The 14821-nt window shown below is 37.5% G+C and overlaps 3 protein-coding genes across 3 annotated transcripts; all 3 read right to left on the bottom strand.

Moving 5' to 3' along the window:
* Positions 1–1205: 1205 nt before the first annotated feature.
* Positions 1206–1784, bottom strand: LOC119691501. Its single transcript, XM_038109115.1, has one exon. The coding sequence runs from the start codon at positions 1782–1784 to the stop codon at positions 1206–1208; it is 579 nt and encodes a 192-aa protein (XP_037965043.1).
* A 3219-nt stretch (positions 1785–5003) lies between these two features.
* Positions 5004–6023, bottom strand: LOC105383995. The gene has a single exon (XM_011554133.2). The coding sequence runs from the start codon at positions 6021–6023 to the stop codon at positions 5004–5006; it is 1020 nt and encodes a 339-aa protein (XP_011552435.2).
* A 4371-nt stretch (positions 6024–10394) lies between these two features.
* LOC105383447 (venom allergen 5) lies at positions 10395–14218 on the bottom strand. Its single transcript, XM_011553529.3, has 5 exons — positions 13925–14218; positions 12833–12954; positions 12083–12343; positions 11365–11560; positions 10395–11054 (listed from the first exon to the last, which is right to left on the bottom strand). Exons 1-5 carry the CDS (start codon positions 14007–14009, stop codon positions 10690–10692), a joined length of 1029 nt encoding a protein of 342 aa, XP_011551831.2. The 5' UTR covers positions 14010–14218; the 3' UTR covers positions 10395–10689.
* Positions 14219–14821: the final 603 nt, after the last annotated feature.

The raw sequence follows: 14821 nt of genomic DNA, 5'->3' as shown, positions 1-14821 counted from the left end.
TCCACTGCTGGACATAGGCCTCTCCCAAGGAGCGCCACAACACTCGGTCCTCGGCCTTCCTCATCCACCCGCCTAAGATCGTCAGTCCAGCGGGCAGGAGGGCGTCCCACGCTGCGTTTGCCTGTTCGTGGTCTCCACTCGATGTTTAAAGTACCTATGTAGAAAGAATAAATATTTCCTGGCAACACTGTATGTCGCTGATTGGAATGAAGCGCGGGCTAGTTCGATGTGCGAATGAACACATTTTATTTTTTCAACAAAAAAAACGCAACACTCAATCTGGTTATGAACAAATGGCGTTTCTATATTTCTGCTGCGTAGTTTTCGCTGAAAATATTGTCGTGATTGATCTTTGAATTATGATGTAGGATTTTAAAATATCAGGTACTTACATAGTACATGCATACAGTCAATATATCTACGGAAAGAATTATGTGCGTGTAAGTGTGGCTGTTTTAGTATTTAAAAAAACGTAGATCAAATATAAGTTTTTTTTTCTTGGAATATCATCATCATCATCAGCCCATACCAACCCACTGCAGCCTCCTCGATGTTACTATCAAAAGCGTTTACAGGATAGTTAGTTTTGGAATAATTATAACAGGTATAAATTAGCATTTTTCTGTCTTTAATTTCGTTGATTTATTTATTTATTTATTTATTTATTTATTTATGAAAACCAACAGCGTAACATAAAAAAAAAACTTAATCTAAGTAACATAGTTTGTGCGTAAGGCTAATAACAGGTCTTCCATTATAAGCTAATAGTTGGTGGGACAATTACATATTCTGATAACAACTAAAATTACAGAAGTAAATAATTATTCTAACTTAAATACTGATTTACTATTTATATATTTAAACAATGTGGTTAACTTAAATTTAATACTAAGTAGCTACTAGCTTAGGGCTGAGCGTGAAAGAACACCTCTGTTCCTACTGTATTTCATATGAAGTATTATTATAATTACATGCTATAAAATAAAACACATATAAACTTCAACTAATTGATAAAATATAATATACATACGTCATACATGATATAACATACCATACATAAATACAATATTGTAGATTATATGTCAGTACTCAATAATAAATAAATGGCTAAATAATAATATTCTAAGACTCGAACAAAGAGATTAAAATTAAATATATTAAATTAATATATTTAATAATGATACCTACACGATCTTGTGGGCTAGTTAGTTGGATAAAATAGTTTTAATAATTTGAGTTTTAAATGATGATTTAGTGTGTGTGAAGAGGTCTATATGGCTGAAGGTGGAATTATAAATTCTTGGTATTCGCGTGAGTGTAGCATTTTGTGCATAATTAGTGCGATGCAACGGCACATGCAGGAGTGGCGTGTGTCGCGTGCGCCGCCCCGGCACGCGGTACTGCACCCGCGACACCAGCTCCGGGCAGTCCAGGCCTCCGCGCACGATGTCGTGAAGCAGGCACATGTCCATCATCTGGCGACGCTCCGACAGTGTTAGCAGGCCAAACTCATGACACGACGCCTCATAGCTATCGAATGACTTGCGTGATCGGTATTTAAGGTGGTCGACAAATATCTTCTGCAATCGCTCCAGGCGGCTGTTGTATATAATATACTGGGGAGACCAAACAGGACTCGCATATTCGAGGGTACTGCGCACGTACGAGCAAAATACTATTTTTAATGAAGATAAATTTTTGAATGGCTTGCAAGACCTTATAACAAATCCTAAATTTTTATATGCCTTATTAATTATAGCATCAATGTGGTCAGCCATGAGCATTTTTGAGTCGAACAGGACACCTAGATCTCGAACTACGCTAACTCGCTCAATAGGAATACCATTAAAGTTATAGTCATATTTAATAGGGTCTCTTTTTCTGGTAAAACTAATGCACTGACATTTTTTGGCATTTACAGTGATATTATTTCTTTTATAGTATGCAAACAAGTCGTTAAGGTCTTCCTGTAAGCGATAGCAATCTTGTACAGATTTGATTTTAAGAAATATCTTTTTATCATCGGCATACATTAGATGATTGGAAGATTTAAAGCAGGTAGAGATATCAAAAAGATAAGCGTTGTACAGTAAAGGTCCCAAATGAGAGCCCTGTGGGACCCCAGTTGGTATGTCAATAAAATCGGATTTAAATCCTCCAACTACAACCGCCTGTGAGCGATTACACAAGTAAGACTCGATCCACCTCAACAAATCTCCATGGATGCCGAGTCGATAGAGTTTGTCGAGCAGGACGACATGATCAACTCTATCGAAAGCTTTTTCGAAGTCTGTATATATCACGTCGACCTGCCCGCCAAAATCCATATTCTCTAACACATAATTTGAGAAAGTCACCAAGTTACTAACTGTGGATCGTTTTTTGAGAAATCCATGTTGTCTCTCAGACATGCCTTGATTAATAACGGGATAAATTGCATCATAAACCAGCCTCTCGAAAAGCTTACCTACCGTGTTCAGAGAGGAAATACCTCTATAATGTTCTATTTTAGTTTTTGAACCAGATTTATGTATTGGTACTATAAGGGCTTTTTTCCAAATCGTAGGAAACGTACCTTCTTTAAGAGACCGATTGAAAATAATTGAGATAGGTAGTGCAAGTGATTTAGAGCATTTTGACCAGAATATGGGGGGGACGCCATCGTTACCCGCACCCTTGAATGTATCTAATTGACGTAATGACAGTTCAACTTTGTTTATTGTTATTTGTAGTTTAGAAATAGAATCATTACCACTTTCGATATTCGCAGGAGATGGAATATAGGCAGACATAGGCTGTCCGAAAACACTTTTAAAGAAGGAGTTAAAAGCATCACATATCTCTTTACCGTTACAATAAGTGTCAGAACCGAGTGTTAGCATCTTAGGATAACTGGAACCCCCTCGCAGCGCTTTTAGATATGACCAAAAAATCTTAGGGTTACGTTTAAGGGAATTCTCAGTATGAAGCGTATAATTTTTGAAACAAGATTCTTGAACGCGACGTTGTCGTTTTCGTAGCAAGGCGAACTCATCATAATCCAACAGATTACCGTACCTCTTCCATCTAGAATGTGCTTTTGACTTTTCTTTAATGATTTTAATTAAAGCTCTGCTGTACCAGACTGGGTATCTCCCTTTGGGCGTATAGTTAAAAGGAATGTGATTTTCTATTTGCTCGTTAATTATTTTGTACATAGTTTCTACACTTTCCTCTAAAGGTATCGAACTTAAAATAGAATTCCATTTGACATTTGATATATTTTTATTTATGGTCTCGTAATCGCCCTTGCGATAGTTTCTTTTGGGGATTGTAGCTTCCTTGAAAGGTAAAATACCTAAGTCAGAGACTTCTAGATCCAACGTAGGATGAGCTCGATCTTCCGGTACCAGAGGGGATGGGCAAACACTGACACCTATTGGTAATTGAGAAAAAACAAGGTCTAATGTGTTATGTGCGTAATTTTTAATAAAGTTGTATTGTGTTAAACCCAGATACAATAAATTATCGACTAGACTCACGCCTGCGTTTTGTATTTCAATCGGTCCGCGTCTCTCATGTTTTGGTCCATATTGGTCCCAAACAATGCAAGATAGATTAAAATCTCCTATCAATATGTACTTATTCTCGGGACGCTCCGTTACCATCGATGTCATTGTGCGTATAAGTACTTGGATATCGGTATCAATACGGTAAGAAGGTATGTATGCTGTACTTACAATTAGATCTACGGTTGACGAGAGCGCACGGGCGGGCACAGTCACAGTGAGCATCTCGGTAGGTAAGTTTGAGCTCGGAGCGTAGTCGCATCGAGTGGCACCTAGTTCGCGGCGGGTGAGTATCATCACCCCGCCACCTGTCTCGCGCTGACAGGCGGACAAATCACGATCATTGCGATGCACGTCGTACCTAGTGTCACAAAACTCCCTATCAAGTATTCCACTGTGCAACCAGGTCTCAGTAATTATAATTATATCATAATTATAACAAAGAATGTTTTGTTTTAACTCTAAACATTTTGTTCGCAATCCGCGAGTGTTTTGGTAATACATTTTCAAACTTTTACAAGCCATTATAAAATGTAGTTATGCACAAGAGTAAAATTTCTAGTAAGTAAACAAGGAAAAATAAAATAAAAATAATTAACGAAACATTAATATGACATCTCTTATCACAAGTATGCATGAAAGTACTCGTGATGGGACAAGGTAGGTACACACTGTAGGTAAAAAGGCAAGTAATTTTATTTTGTATGTAAGACAAACTATCCAATTTAAGTAAGACTGGACAATAACTGCTGTGTCTACCTAGCCACGTAAATTTTACGTTTCTTAATAGCAGATTATATCGAAATAACTTGTAGAATTCGAGACTAATTGAAAAGAGGGTAGAAACATAAACTTTATTAGTTGTTGAACTATCGAAGTTAGAAGCATGTTCGAACCGTACAAAACATTCACTAAATATGTGTGCGAGATAAGAGTTGCAATTCATCGTTAGGTATTTTGTCAAAAGGAAATAGTTAGATTTATGATGCGATTTATTATCATCTAATATACACTTAACGCAGTTGTAGTGACCTGAAATACCAAGATAAAATGCCGTTTTATGGGTTATAGGAGAAAGTATGTAGGTGAAAACTAAAGTGTAAATATATATTCTCGAGTATTTAATCATATAAGTAAGATACACAAATACCAGATACATATAAAATAAGGAAATTAAGCTTTCATAGGAGGCGTTGTATAACCTAAGAGCACGAGTTCCATAATATCGCACATTATTTTTGTGCATGAGTATTAAAGCAAAGACAAGAACCGTGTTCAATGTTGACAAAGAATAGTTAGTGCTGTAGATAGGTGAAGTTCGAACTTCCACGCCCAGCAAAGAGTGAAAACATAAAATACAGAAATGTTTGAGTGAATTTATAAGTTCAGAAGCCATTAGAACCACGGGAAAAAATAATAGGATTCCTAATAAAAAAATGAGCAGTGATGTTCTTACTACAATATTTTCTTGATGTCTTCCTCTGTGACTATTTTGATGGTTGTGCTTTCGTCGTTCTTCTTGACGTAAATCCTCCCGTTTTTTGCCCAAATGTATTGATACTGTTTAACTCTGGCCGTATCTTTACATTTTTTTAACAGTTGTTTGTTATAGAACGTGAGGTGTTCGTTGACATATACAGGGGAGTCTCCTGGCATACCTAAATCCCTGGCTGTAATGCGAATTTTGCGTGATCGAGACAGCATATTGTCTTTTAGAAGTCTCGTTCTCAGCTTGACAATTATAACTCTGGGGCGTCCCTGCACCGCGATCCTCGGAGTTATTCGATTTGCATGGATTACATCATTGGGTGAAAGGTCTTCGCCAACGAACTGCGCCAACTTCATCACCATATCAGTTATGTTCTCCGTTTTCGACTCAGGTACCCCAATGATTTCTAGGTTCATCATTCGTTCCATTTGATCTTTAGCATTTAAATCTTGCTTGAGGACTCGGTTCTCTTTTTTAATTTCTTCAAGCTCGTTCTCAATGAGATCAATTTTCTTCATATTTATAGTGATCGAGTCTAGTTTTTTATTACAATCGTCTTGTTGATCACTTGTGAATTGAACTGAATGCTGTAGGGAAGTTATGTCACATATCATTTCCTTCTGTTTAACATCAATTTTCCGGACGGCATTATTCATTTCCAGAAACTCCTTGTGCATGTTGTTTATATCGGTCCTCAACACGGATGAAGTCTCATTTAGTTTAGCCAGGTCGTTCTTAATAACGTTATTAAGGTTGTTATTTATCTGTGCTATATCAGTTACTATTTCTGATTTCCAGTTACACAAAGTTTTTTTGATTTCCTCCGTAAATGATTTGAAGGAATCGTTGAAGTCATCATCATGCTTACGTTTTCGGAGTGGCACGGAATCCAGTTCAATTGTTTGCTTTAGTTCCTTGTTGTCCTTAACCGTCAGGTCTGGGCTGGAATGGTGAAGCTGCTTACTATCCGACGGAGATCGTAACATTGTCACAGTACAGTGGCACTACTGCTGACAAATTATAATCTATGACGAACACGTAACTACGTCGCTCGGAACTGTGGTAGCCAAAATTGAACTTTATATTTAAATGTTGAAGGGTTTAATTTACTTGATCCGTTTAAAATATTTATGAAATTAGAATTAAGTATTTATCAGAACACGACCGTCCGCACCGATAGCCGACGATGTATGTTGATAGCCACTTAAAATTACACCGAGAGAAAGTGATGAATTTTATTAAGAGGTAAATTTAATTTCTTTATGATTATAATGAGAGCGTAAAGCCGGTATTCCCTTTGTGCTAATTTTTAGATCGAGATGGTCGTAAAACTCAATGGGAGTTTTACAGGTGGTTTTAATTCGGGATGGCTAAATAATTCTATTGCAATGGATAAGGGTTGCGATTCTGAATTAAACGATTTTTATTTTAGGCTTAACAAACTTTAAAATATGTGTATAGTTTGTAAAACCTTTTCAAGATATTATAGATTGACACGCTCCCACTACACACAATTTGACATTTTATATATTTTGGTGTGGTTCTGTATACCGAAAAAGTATGTTTTCTTTTTTTTATTTAATGATTATAATAATTATTATGGTCGAATTTTGTTGACTTTTTACTTGCTAGTTTAATGATGAGTTTTTTTCAGTGCCTACAGTTTAGAATCGAATCGCACACAACAATAGCCAAATTCAATGCAGAATAAAGAGCCAGTTTGGATGTCAGAATTGTTTTTAAATTATGTAAATTGATGTTGGCGCTATTACTTCTTTGAAGTTATTTTAAATGTTGGAATTACTGCTGCCATTTGCACCGTTGTTATAAGAATATTCTTCATCTCTCGTACATTATATAAATCGATATTTTACAATAAACCTTTTATGTGTGATGAATTACACACTTAACTAAATTGCTTTAAATATAACTATTGTGACTGTGAGCTTTTGACACCTAGGTCGATATTTGAAAAATGTGCTTATTGTACTTAGACTTTCAGCTCCTTTTTCCAAACATGAAGTCTCAATATTATTCTCTATTACTGTACCTAATTGGTTGTAATTTAGCATGACAGGTGAGAAATGCGCTATTATCCAGAATTAGGCCAGATTTGATTAAACGTCGCAATTACCTACTGGTGGAGTTCTTTCCTCGTTCGGGGAAAAATATTTTACTCTATCCGGGTTACCGTAAGTACTCTGCAAGTCTGCACCTGTGCTTTCGAAAATTCTTCGAAGGTTTGTCATAATGGGTCTGTCTGATATTAATTATTATGTTCAGGCTGCATCCCCAGTCGGCAAACTGTTCGGCACCGACTGTGCTATCTCTACGTCTGTGTACAGTAAGATTAATTGACTTACTTAAATATTTTTTGTACATATAATGAGCATTTAAACTTCTGATGTAGTTTAATCAACCTTTAAATATAGGTACGTAAACCGGGAGCTGCCTCTAGATAAAGCGAAGTGACTCATTTATTTGTAGCTCTCAAATACGCAACGACGCTGCTAAGTATATGTATATAAGTTAATTATTAGCACAGTATAATATAAATAATATATATAAATAATTAACTAGTATCTACCAGCTATATTAAATAGCTGCTAGAGAAAAGCCATAATAATAGTAGGTGCACTTAAAAAAACAATCACGAAAGAGACATCTGTGTAGTTACACACAAAATATTTCAACTTTTAAGTAGGTAGGTGTAGCAGTAGCAATGTAACTCTCACAACCTGTTTGTAGGCTCTACATCACTCGGTCAGAGAACAACTTTAGGCTTTAATTCATAGATGGCGCTGATTTAAATTTCCAACTCGACGAGACCAAGTACCTAGTGACATCATTATTCATTATGTTTTAGCCGAAAAAGTTTTTAGTGGCTTTTAGATTTGAACTTATCTTTAATTATACATAGAATAGCTGTCACTGAAAACGATTCCGAGGGCACTAATTTTGTTTATAGAGTCCGCGCCACCACTGATGTCTTCCGGCAATGTGGTGAACTAGCCTGCCTATTCATACTGTTTGATTAGTTCTATGCACAAACGTGTTCTATGAGTTCAGCCAAAGGGTAAATAAGGGTGCTTTTCCACCAGAGATGTGCTATGCAGCTATGCTGCGAAGATGTGATATCTACGCTACGAAAATATGTGACCGTTTCCACCAATACTACGCTAGGTAGCTGTGCGAGGAAGATGCGCTACGAAGATGCGCCGCCGCAAAGTAGCTGTGCGAGAAAGATGCGCATCTCGAGCTATGCTATGTATCGATAGTAGGGAAACGACGGGGGCGGCGGCGCCATAGCTACACCACTCGCGATGGTCCATAGCACATATCCATAGCACGCATCCATAGCACGCATCCATAGCACAAATCCATAGCATGCATCATTCCATACAAAAAACATATCTTAGTTGAATCCGTTTCCACCAGTGCTAAGCTATGTGCACCAATAATTATGATTGGTGGATATCAAACGCATCCATAGCATCGTAGCATAGCACATCTCTGGTGGAAAAGCACCCTAATAAGTACCTACTACGTAGAGTACAGACAGCGCCCGGCTATCGGCTGTCAATACAAATACTTACGTTATTGGAATATGAAGAAATCTTCGTTGCCAATCAAAAAGTCGAATTTTAAGTTTTGTCAATGCTCTATTCAAAATAGGTGCCTATAGAATCGCTACCATCGCTGGTTTGTTTATTTAAAGAAAATTAAAAATAAAATTATAAGTTTCAGGCAATTTTAATGTTTTCATGTATAAGCAACTTCACTATCAGATAATAATCTTTCACGGCTGGACAAGTAGGCCACCCCTAGCGGACCACTCCGTCCTCGGCCTTCTTCTTCCAACCACTACGGCGAACACGCTACGTTTGCCTGTTCGTGGTCTCCCCTGGAATCTATATACCCCAGTAGCCATTGGTTCTTCAGATATGACGCAACATTGTTATCTTTTTATTATTGTATTGTATCTAAGCTGGTCCTTGTACTTTATATACCTACATATCTTTCATTCATTTTAATTTTAATTCTTCTGACAATTTGACGAGTTGGTGAAATATAGATTCCAGGTGCTTAAGTAAAGTGACTTCAAAATTACCACAGTTCATTCATGAATAAGTAATTATTAGTAAAAAATACATTATTGAGAGACATAAAGACCTAAAAGCACCTAGCCTAAATAACATATTTTTAAATTAAACTTGAATGTACCACTGGGGAAATATAACAAAACATTGGCCACCGGCAAAGCATAGTGAACCCACCTTTGATAGTTTTTTTGAAAATTTTGACTGTTGCATTTCGCATAATATTATGCTATTATTTAGAGTTGAAGTTTGTTTTTTTAATTTTCTCTTTAATGAGTTTAAGAAGACTATTTTTGTAATCTATTCCTTTTCAGACCTTATTTTCTATTTGTCTTTCCTGTTAAAGTTTTCAGGAATAGCCATGTTAATTTATGCTAGCGTGGTTTAGAACACTAGCTAGTATTAATTGTTTTTGCTGTGAGATACCTGAGATACACCAATGAAACGTGTAAATCATTGCGAAACCTCCTGAAATCTCGGAGAAACACACACTATGCACATAGTGTGATAATTTTCTCCCAAATTGTCTATAATATTCAGACAATTCCGTTGCAACCTTCACCTTGCGTGATAGCGGCGGGGTCAATGTCACCGGCGGAAACGTCTAACGCTCCTTGTTTGTTCTATATATAAATATCTTATGTAAATTTTGTAGTACCTAGGTGCTAATTCGTAGGCTTGGCTTGTGTTGTTAGGACGATAAAGGGTATGTAGGTAATTACGTTAGCAAGTACCTACGTATTTACTTTTATGTAAATTCATAGACAAAGTAAATATACTAAATTACTTACCTATCGATTGCCTAATGTTAGTGTCCTTGTATTTATTTAGTTAAAAACTGGTGGTAATGATGATATTATTGATTGAGGAGTCCAACAGCCGATATGCTATGGGTAAATCAATAAGCACGAACAATGGAGAATAGTGATTAAGTAATTAATAGTACCAACACGTGCACTGCACCTCGATAGCAAACTCTGAAGGAAAAGTGTGTATTTCATTCTAAAATTGCACTTTAATAGCACACATTTTTGTTACTACAGAGACGGACTCTATATTTATGAACAAACACAATAGCACATTGACTTTATGTTTATTTGAAATTGAGATAAAATAAATAACGTGAAACACCTCTGCACCACACTACGCAAATAAGTGATCATGTTATGAGATGAATCTATTTGCACCAGATTTGCACCTAATATAGAAGAAATAAAACATACAACACCAGTGTAGAGCGAATCAATGAAAAGCAAATTAATTAGCAACAACTGTTTATTGTAGAAAATAAATATTATCTAAAGAACAACATGCACTGAATACTAGAAGGTCATCCACGCCAGCACGGATAGACCCATCTCTCAGACTTCAAGAGCCGTCGACTACTACAATATAAAATATCTCCTAAACTTAACTCCCTTGTAAAACCAAGGGATAACAATATACAATCTTGTTCCGAAAACATCAGTTTCGAAAAATCAGTCAAGACACAAAACTGTCAATATAAATTACGTTTAAAAATACTGCTATAAAACTGTGATGAAATTTAGGTTTACTTGTTGAGGTATAATGTGCCGAATCTGAATCCTGTCGCTTTGGGTTTCGTGAAGAGGTCAGATGCCGTCTTGAAGATGCTGATGAAGGGTCTGTAAGTGGTGGTCGGGCTGACCGCCTGGTGGTAGACTGGTTGTGGCTGCTGGTACGAGTTCTGGTACTGGACTTGGTACTGGTTGTCGTACTGGTTGTGATACTGGTTGTCGTACTGGTTGTGGTACTGAGTGTTGTACTGGTAGTTGTAGTGCTTGTAGTTAGAGTCGCCGGTGCTCTCGGGGATGACGTTGGAGATGATGTTGTAGCCGTTGGTGTTGGTGTTGTCCACGGTCTGGTACGAGGAGGACGCCATGTAGCTGGTGGAAGCTGTAACAATAAAAAACACAGTTAATAAATAATCAACAAGCCATTCAGAAAAGGTGCATTAAGAATTGGTCTATGCTCGCTGGATCGACGACCTTAGGCGGATCGCCGGTAGTGGCTGGATGAGGACGGCCTAGGACCGAGTTTTGTGGCGCTCCTTAGGAGAGGCTATTTCCATCAGTGAATGATTAATGGCTGATGATGATGATCTTAATCTATTTCCAAGTAGCAGAATGGTAAATGAGTTAAACTCTGATTCAAATTGCAGAAATAGATATGTGAGAATTGAAGAACATATAGAAGAAATACTTACAGCAAAGACCGTTGTATTTAGTGGAGGCGGACAGGCCGTACGCGCTGCAGGACGGCAGGCCCTTGTCGTACGGGTTGGAGCCGATGACGTTCCCGCCGGGCCCGTAGTTGCACACGTACAGCTTGGTGTAGCCGCGGGACGGGTCGTAGTAGAACGTGTACCCGCACCCCACGTGAGACGTCTCACCCCACACCAACTGCGCAAACAAGAGAAAATAGTAAAAAAAAACTCCTAACTATGTTATTTTTATATTTTTAATTTTATTTTTATAATATTATAAATGCGAAAGTAACTGTGTCTGTCTGTCTGTTTCTCTTTCACGCCAAAATTACTGAACGGATTTAAATGGAATTTGGTATACAGATGTTCTAGATCCTGAGAAAGAACATAGGCTACTTTTTATCGCGAAATTCCCACGGGAAAACTTTTAAGGCGAAGAGAAGCTTGCGGGAACAGCTAGTAGTAAATAAAACTGCCGGACTTGTTTAAGTGCATGTATCTTATCCGAACGCAAATTTATACAATCTACACATGAATAATGTAAAAGTCACTTTAGCGGAGGAGACGGAGCATTTTTACTTTTGTTTTCATTTGCAAAGGTAGTTGACCCATCGGCGAGAGTTTAATTTACTGCTGCTATGTATCTCCGTATGACTCATTGAAATCAAGAGTTTTAATAATTGTAAGGAACGAAGGCTGGGTGAAAGTTATGGCTTACCTGTGAGTAATGGCCGGTGCCGTGTCCGCCGTTAATAGGTTTGAAGCCGAAGATGCTGACTTCGTTGAACCAGGCGTTGATTTGTTTGTTGAAGTCGGGCTCAGAGTCCTCGGGGCCGCTGGGCGGACGCGTGGTCCAAGTGGCCGCGATGTTCTGGCCCACGGGCCATCTCAGGACATCGCGCTGGGACGCGCTGTCGTGAGCCGGTTGACACTGGTTGGCCCAGTTTTGTGCAGTTGCCGCTAATTCGTCGTCCCAGATCTGTAAACAAAATAAATACATTTAGTAATCACAGCTATGTAAACTTACAAAAAAGTATTAAAGACTTTAATAAATGAGTGTTTCAAGTTCAAGAACCTACTTTCCATACTATTAAAAAGAGAGAAAATAGATATCAATACCTACTCTTAAAGAAACTATTTATAAAAAAAGCTAAACAATTTACTTTTAAACTGCGACAATCAAAACAGCGACATAATTTATTGGCCAATAAATCGTAAAAATGCCATAACAAATTACAAATTAGTAACGCGTTTACTATTTTAGACATGGTGAATATTCATGAGTATGAAATAGGACAAGTTTAACATATAACATCTTCCAGGTTTGGCAAATTACAACTGTGTAGCTTGTAAAACATGATTGATAAACGTAGTGCAGTTATAAATCTTTGCTTTTGAGATACGGAGCTGATTCTGTCAAAAATTATGGCCATAATGATATTTTGTCAAGGATTTATCGTTTTCTTACCATTTCCATCATGTTGGCTGCCGGTGGCTGCTTTGAGACTTGTCCCAATGCAACTGATTGCCTCAGGCGGTTGTGCGCGTCCACGATTGCTTGCTTCTCATACGCCGACAAACCGCCGGTTCCTGTAAACAATACATCAACATTAATATTAAGTTTTTCATCAAAATACAAATAAACATACATAGCTAGGTGTATTATTTTTTATCATCATCGTTGCTTGTATTATTAGAAATGTTTCACGGTCTCTTTTGGTGTTGGCATTGAACTTGAAATCCTTATGTAATGGCACCGCAAAGTTGTTTAATGGGAATATTATGTATAGTGCTATCAAATGCTCTATTTATGTATTCGATAATGTCATCCAAGTAGAGTCAAGGTGAACTTTTATCTGCCAATTTCAATATATTTTGTATAATCCAGCGAGTTTCTTTGATTTATGAGACCAGTAGGTACGTGGTTCTACAGGTGTCGTTGGCCATAAAATTTTATGACTTCGTCCATACCACTATGGTAATAGATGACTCGATTCGCAAAAACAAGTTTGCAGATCTAGACTGGGTGGCGGCAAAGGTAATTTATGCGTATCTAAGGACCTTTGCAAGTGAAGAAGAAGAAAATCGTTTATTATGAGTTGACAGTGATACATTTGATTGATCAAATATTTAATACTATTTTCTAAAGGGGTATTTCTTCTTCTTACGTTGAAACAAATCACGGAATATTTTTTGTATGTTTTCCTTAAAATAAACAGGTATTATATTTATTGGTGAAGTTTTTAAAAATATTTTATTTTTATTATACCAAATGTAAAAGAATAAAAAACAAGTGACAGAGACAACACCGACACACAGAGGAATTTTGGAAATTTAATGAAGATTTTTATAAAGTTACCGTTTACTACATAGATTGACTCTACCACCCAAACAACGGGCCTTAGAAGTTTAACACACTTAAGTGCTTCATATGACTGTGATATAAATCTATCTCTCAATCCTTACAAGTTTACAGGAATTTACTGATTTCAGAAATCAGAAAAAAACATTTCATTCCTATTTTCTAATTTCAGGAGAAGTTTCAGTAATTTGTACTTACTCAGCATTTGCCTTCCGGCGCCGCAGCCTTCTGTTGCCGAGCTGAAGAGTAGCCCCGTCAAACCAAACAACACTAAGGACATCATTTTTACAGTTTCAAGAGTCTCTTTCTTTAACACAACACTTCAAGAATATTGAACTTATTGTAGAACACGGGTAGCAAAGTTGCTAATCGTAATTAAAAACACTGTTTATTTACGATAATGTCAAACTTTGTCTATGACTGGTGATCCGCAGCACGTTGGTGCGGCGCGCTCGCCAGTTGTCAGCAATCTGTGCGGGAGTCGGTGACGCGCGCGCTTATATACCCTCCGCAGAGCCCGCGCCGAGACGCGCGGACGCCGCACGCACACACGCGCAGGACTCCCCGTGAGCCCGGACCCTTATCCCGTTGGATTTTATTAATACCTGTCAAATATATTTCAATTTAGCGAAACCACTCCACGTGATCGTACGGCACTGTTGGATAACAAGCCTTTCTCGATTTAGTACCATGTAATATTGTAATGAGACTAAAATAAATGTAAGGAATATCCTTTTTTTGTAAGAGTATCAGTAATAACTGCAAGAAAGTCAAAGAACCCTTAGAATTTGTTTTGCAATGTTTTGGGATGCGTGTTTGTCCGTTTCGAGGTGGGTTTAGTCGTCCGAATCTGCAACAATATTTATATTATTTTGTTTAAAATTCATACGAGATGATTTTAAAGTTTTTGCGCCTTATACGTTGGTAGCCGGCCGGCTAGCGTCCATGGTCCGTGTTGCAGCCGCCACAACTTCCCGTGGAAAGGTTAAAGCTGGTTCGTCGGACCACTTTTTACGTGCAGCAATAATTTAATACTCATTATTCGGAACTGGCCGCCGACGAATACCTCATGGGATGTGTCAGTGTTGCTACGTG

The sequence above is a fragment of the Plutella xylostella genome, chromosome 9, assembly GCF_932276165.1.
Source record: "Plutella xylostella chromosome 9, ilPluXylo3.1, whole genome shotgun sequence".
Lineage (NCBI taxonomy): Eukaryota > Metazoa > Arthropoda > Insecta > Lepidoptera > Plutellidae > Plutella > Plutella xylostella.
This window is presented reverse-complemented; position numbering and strand designations above follow the sequence as displayed.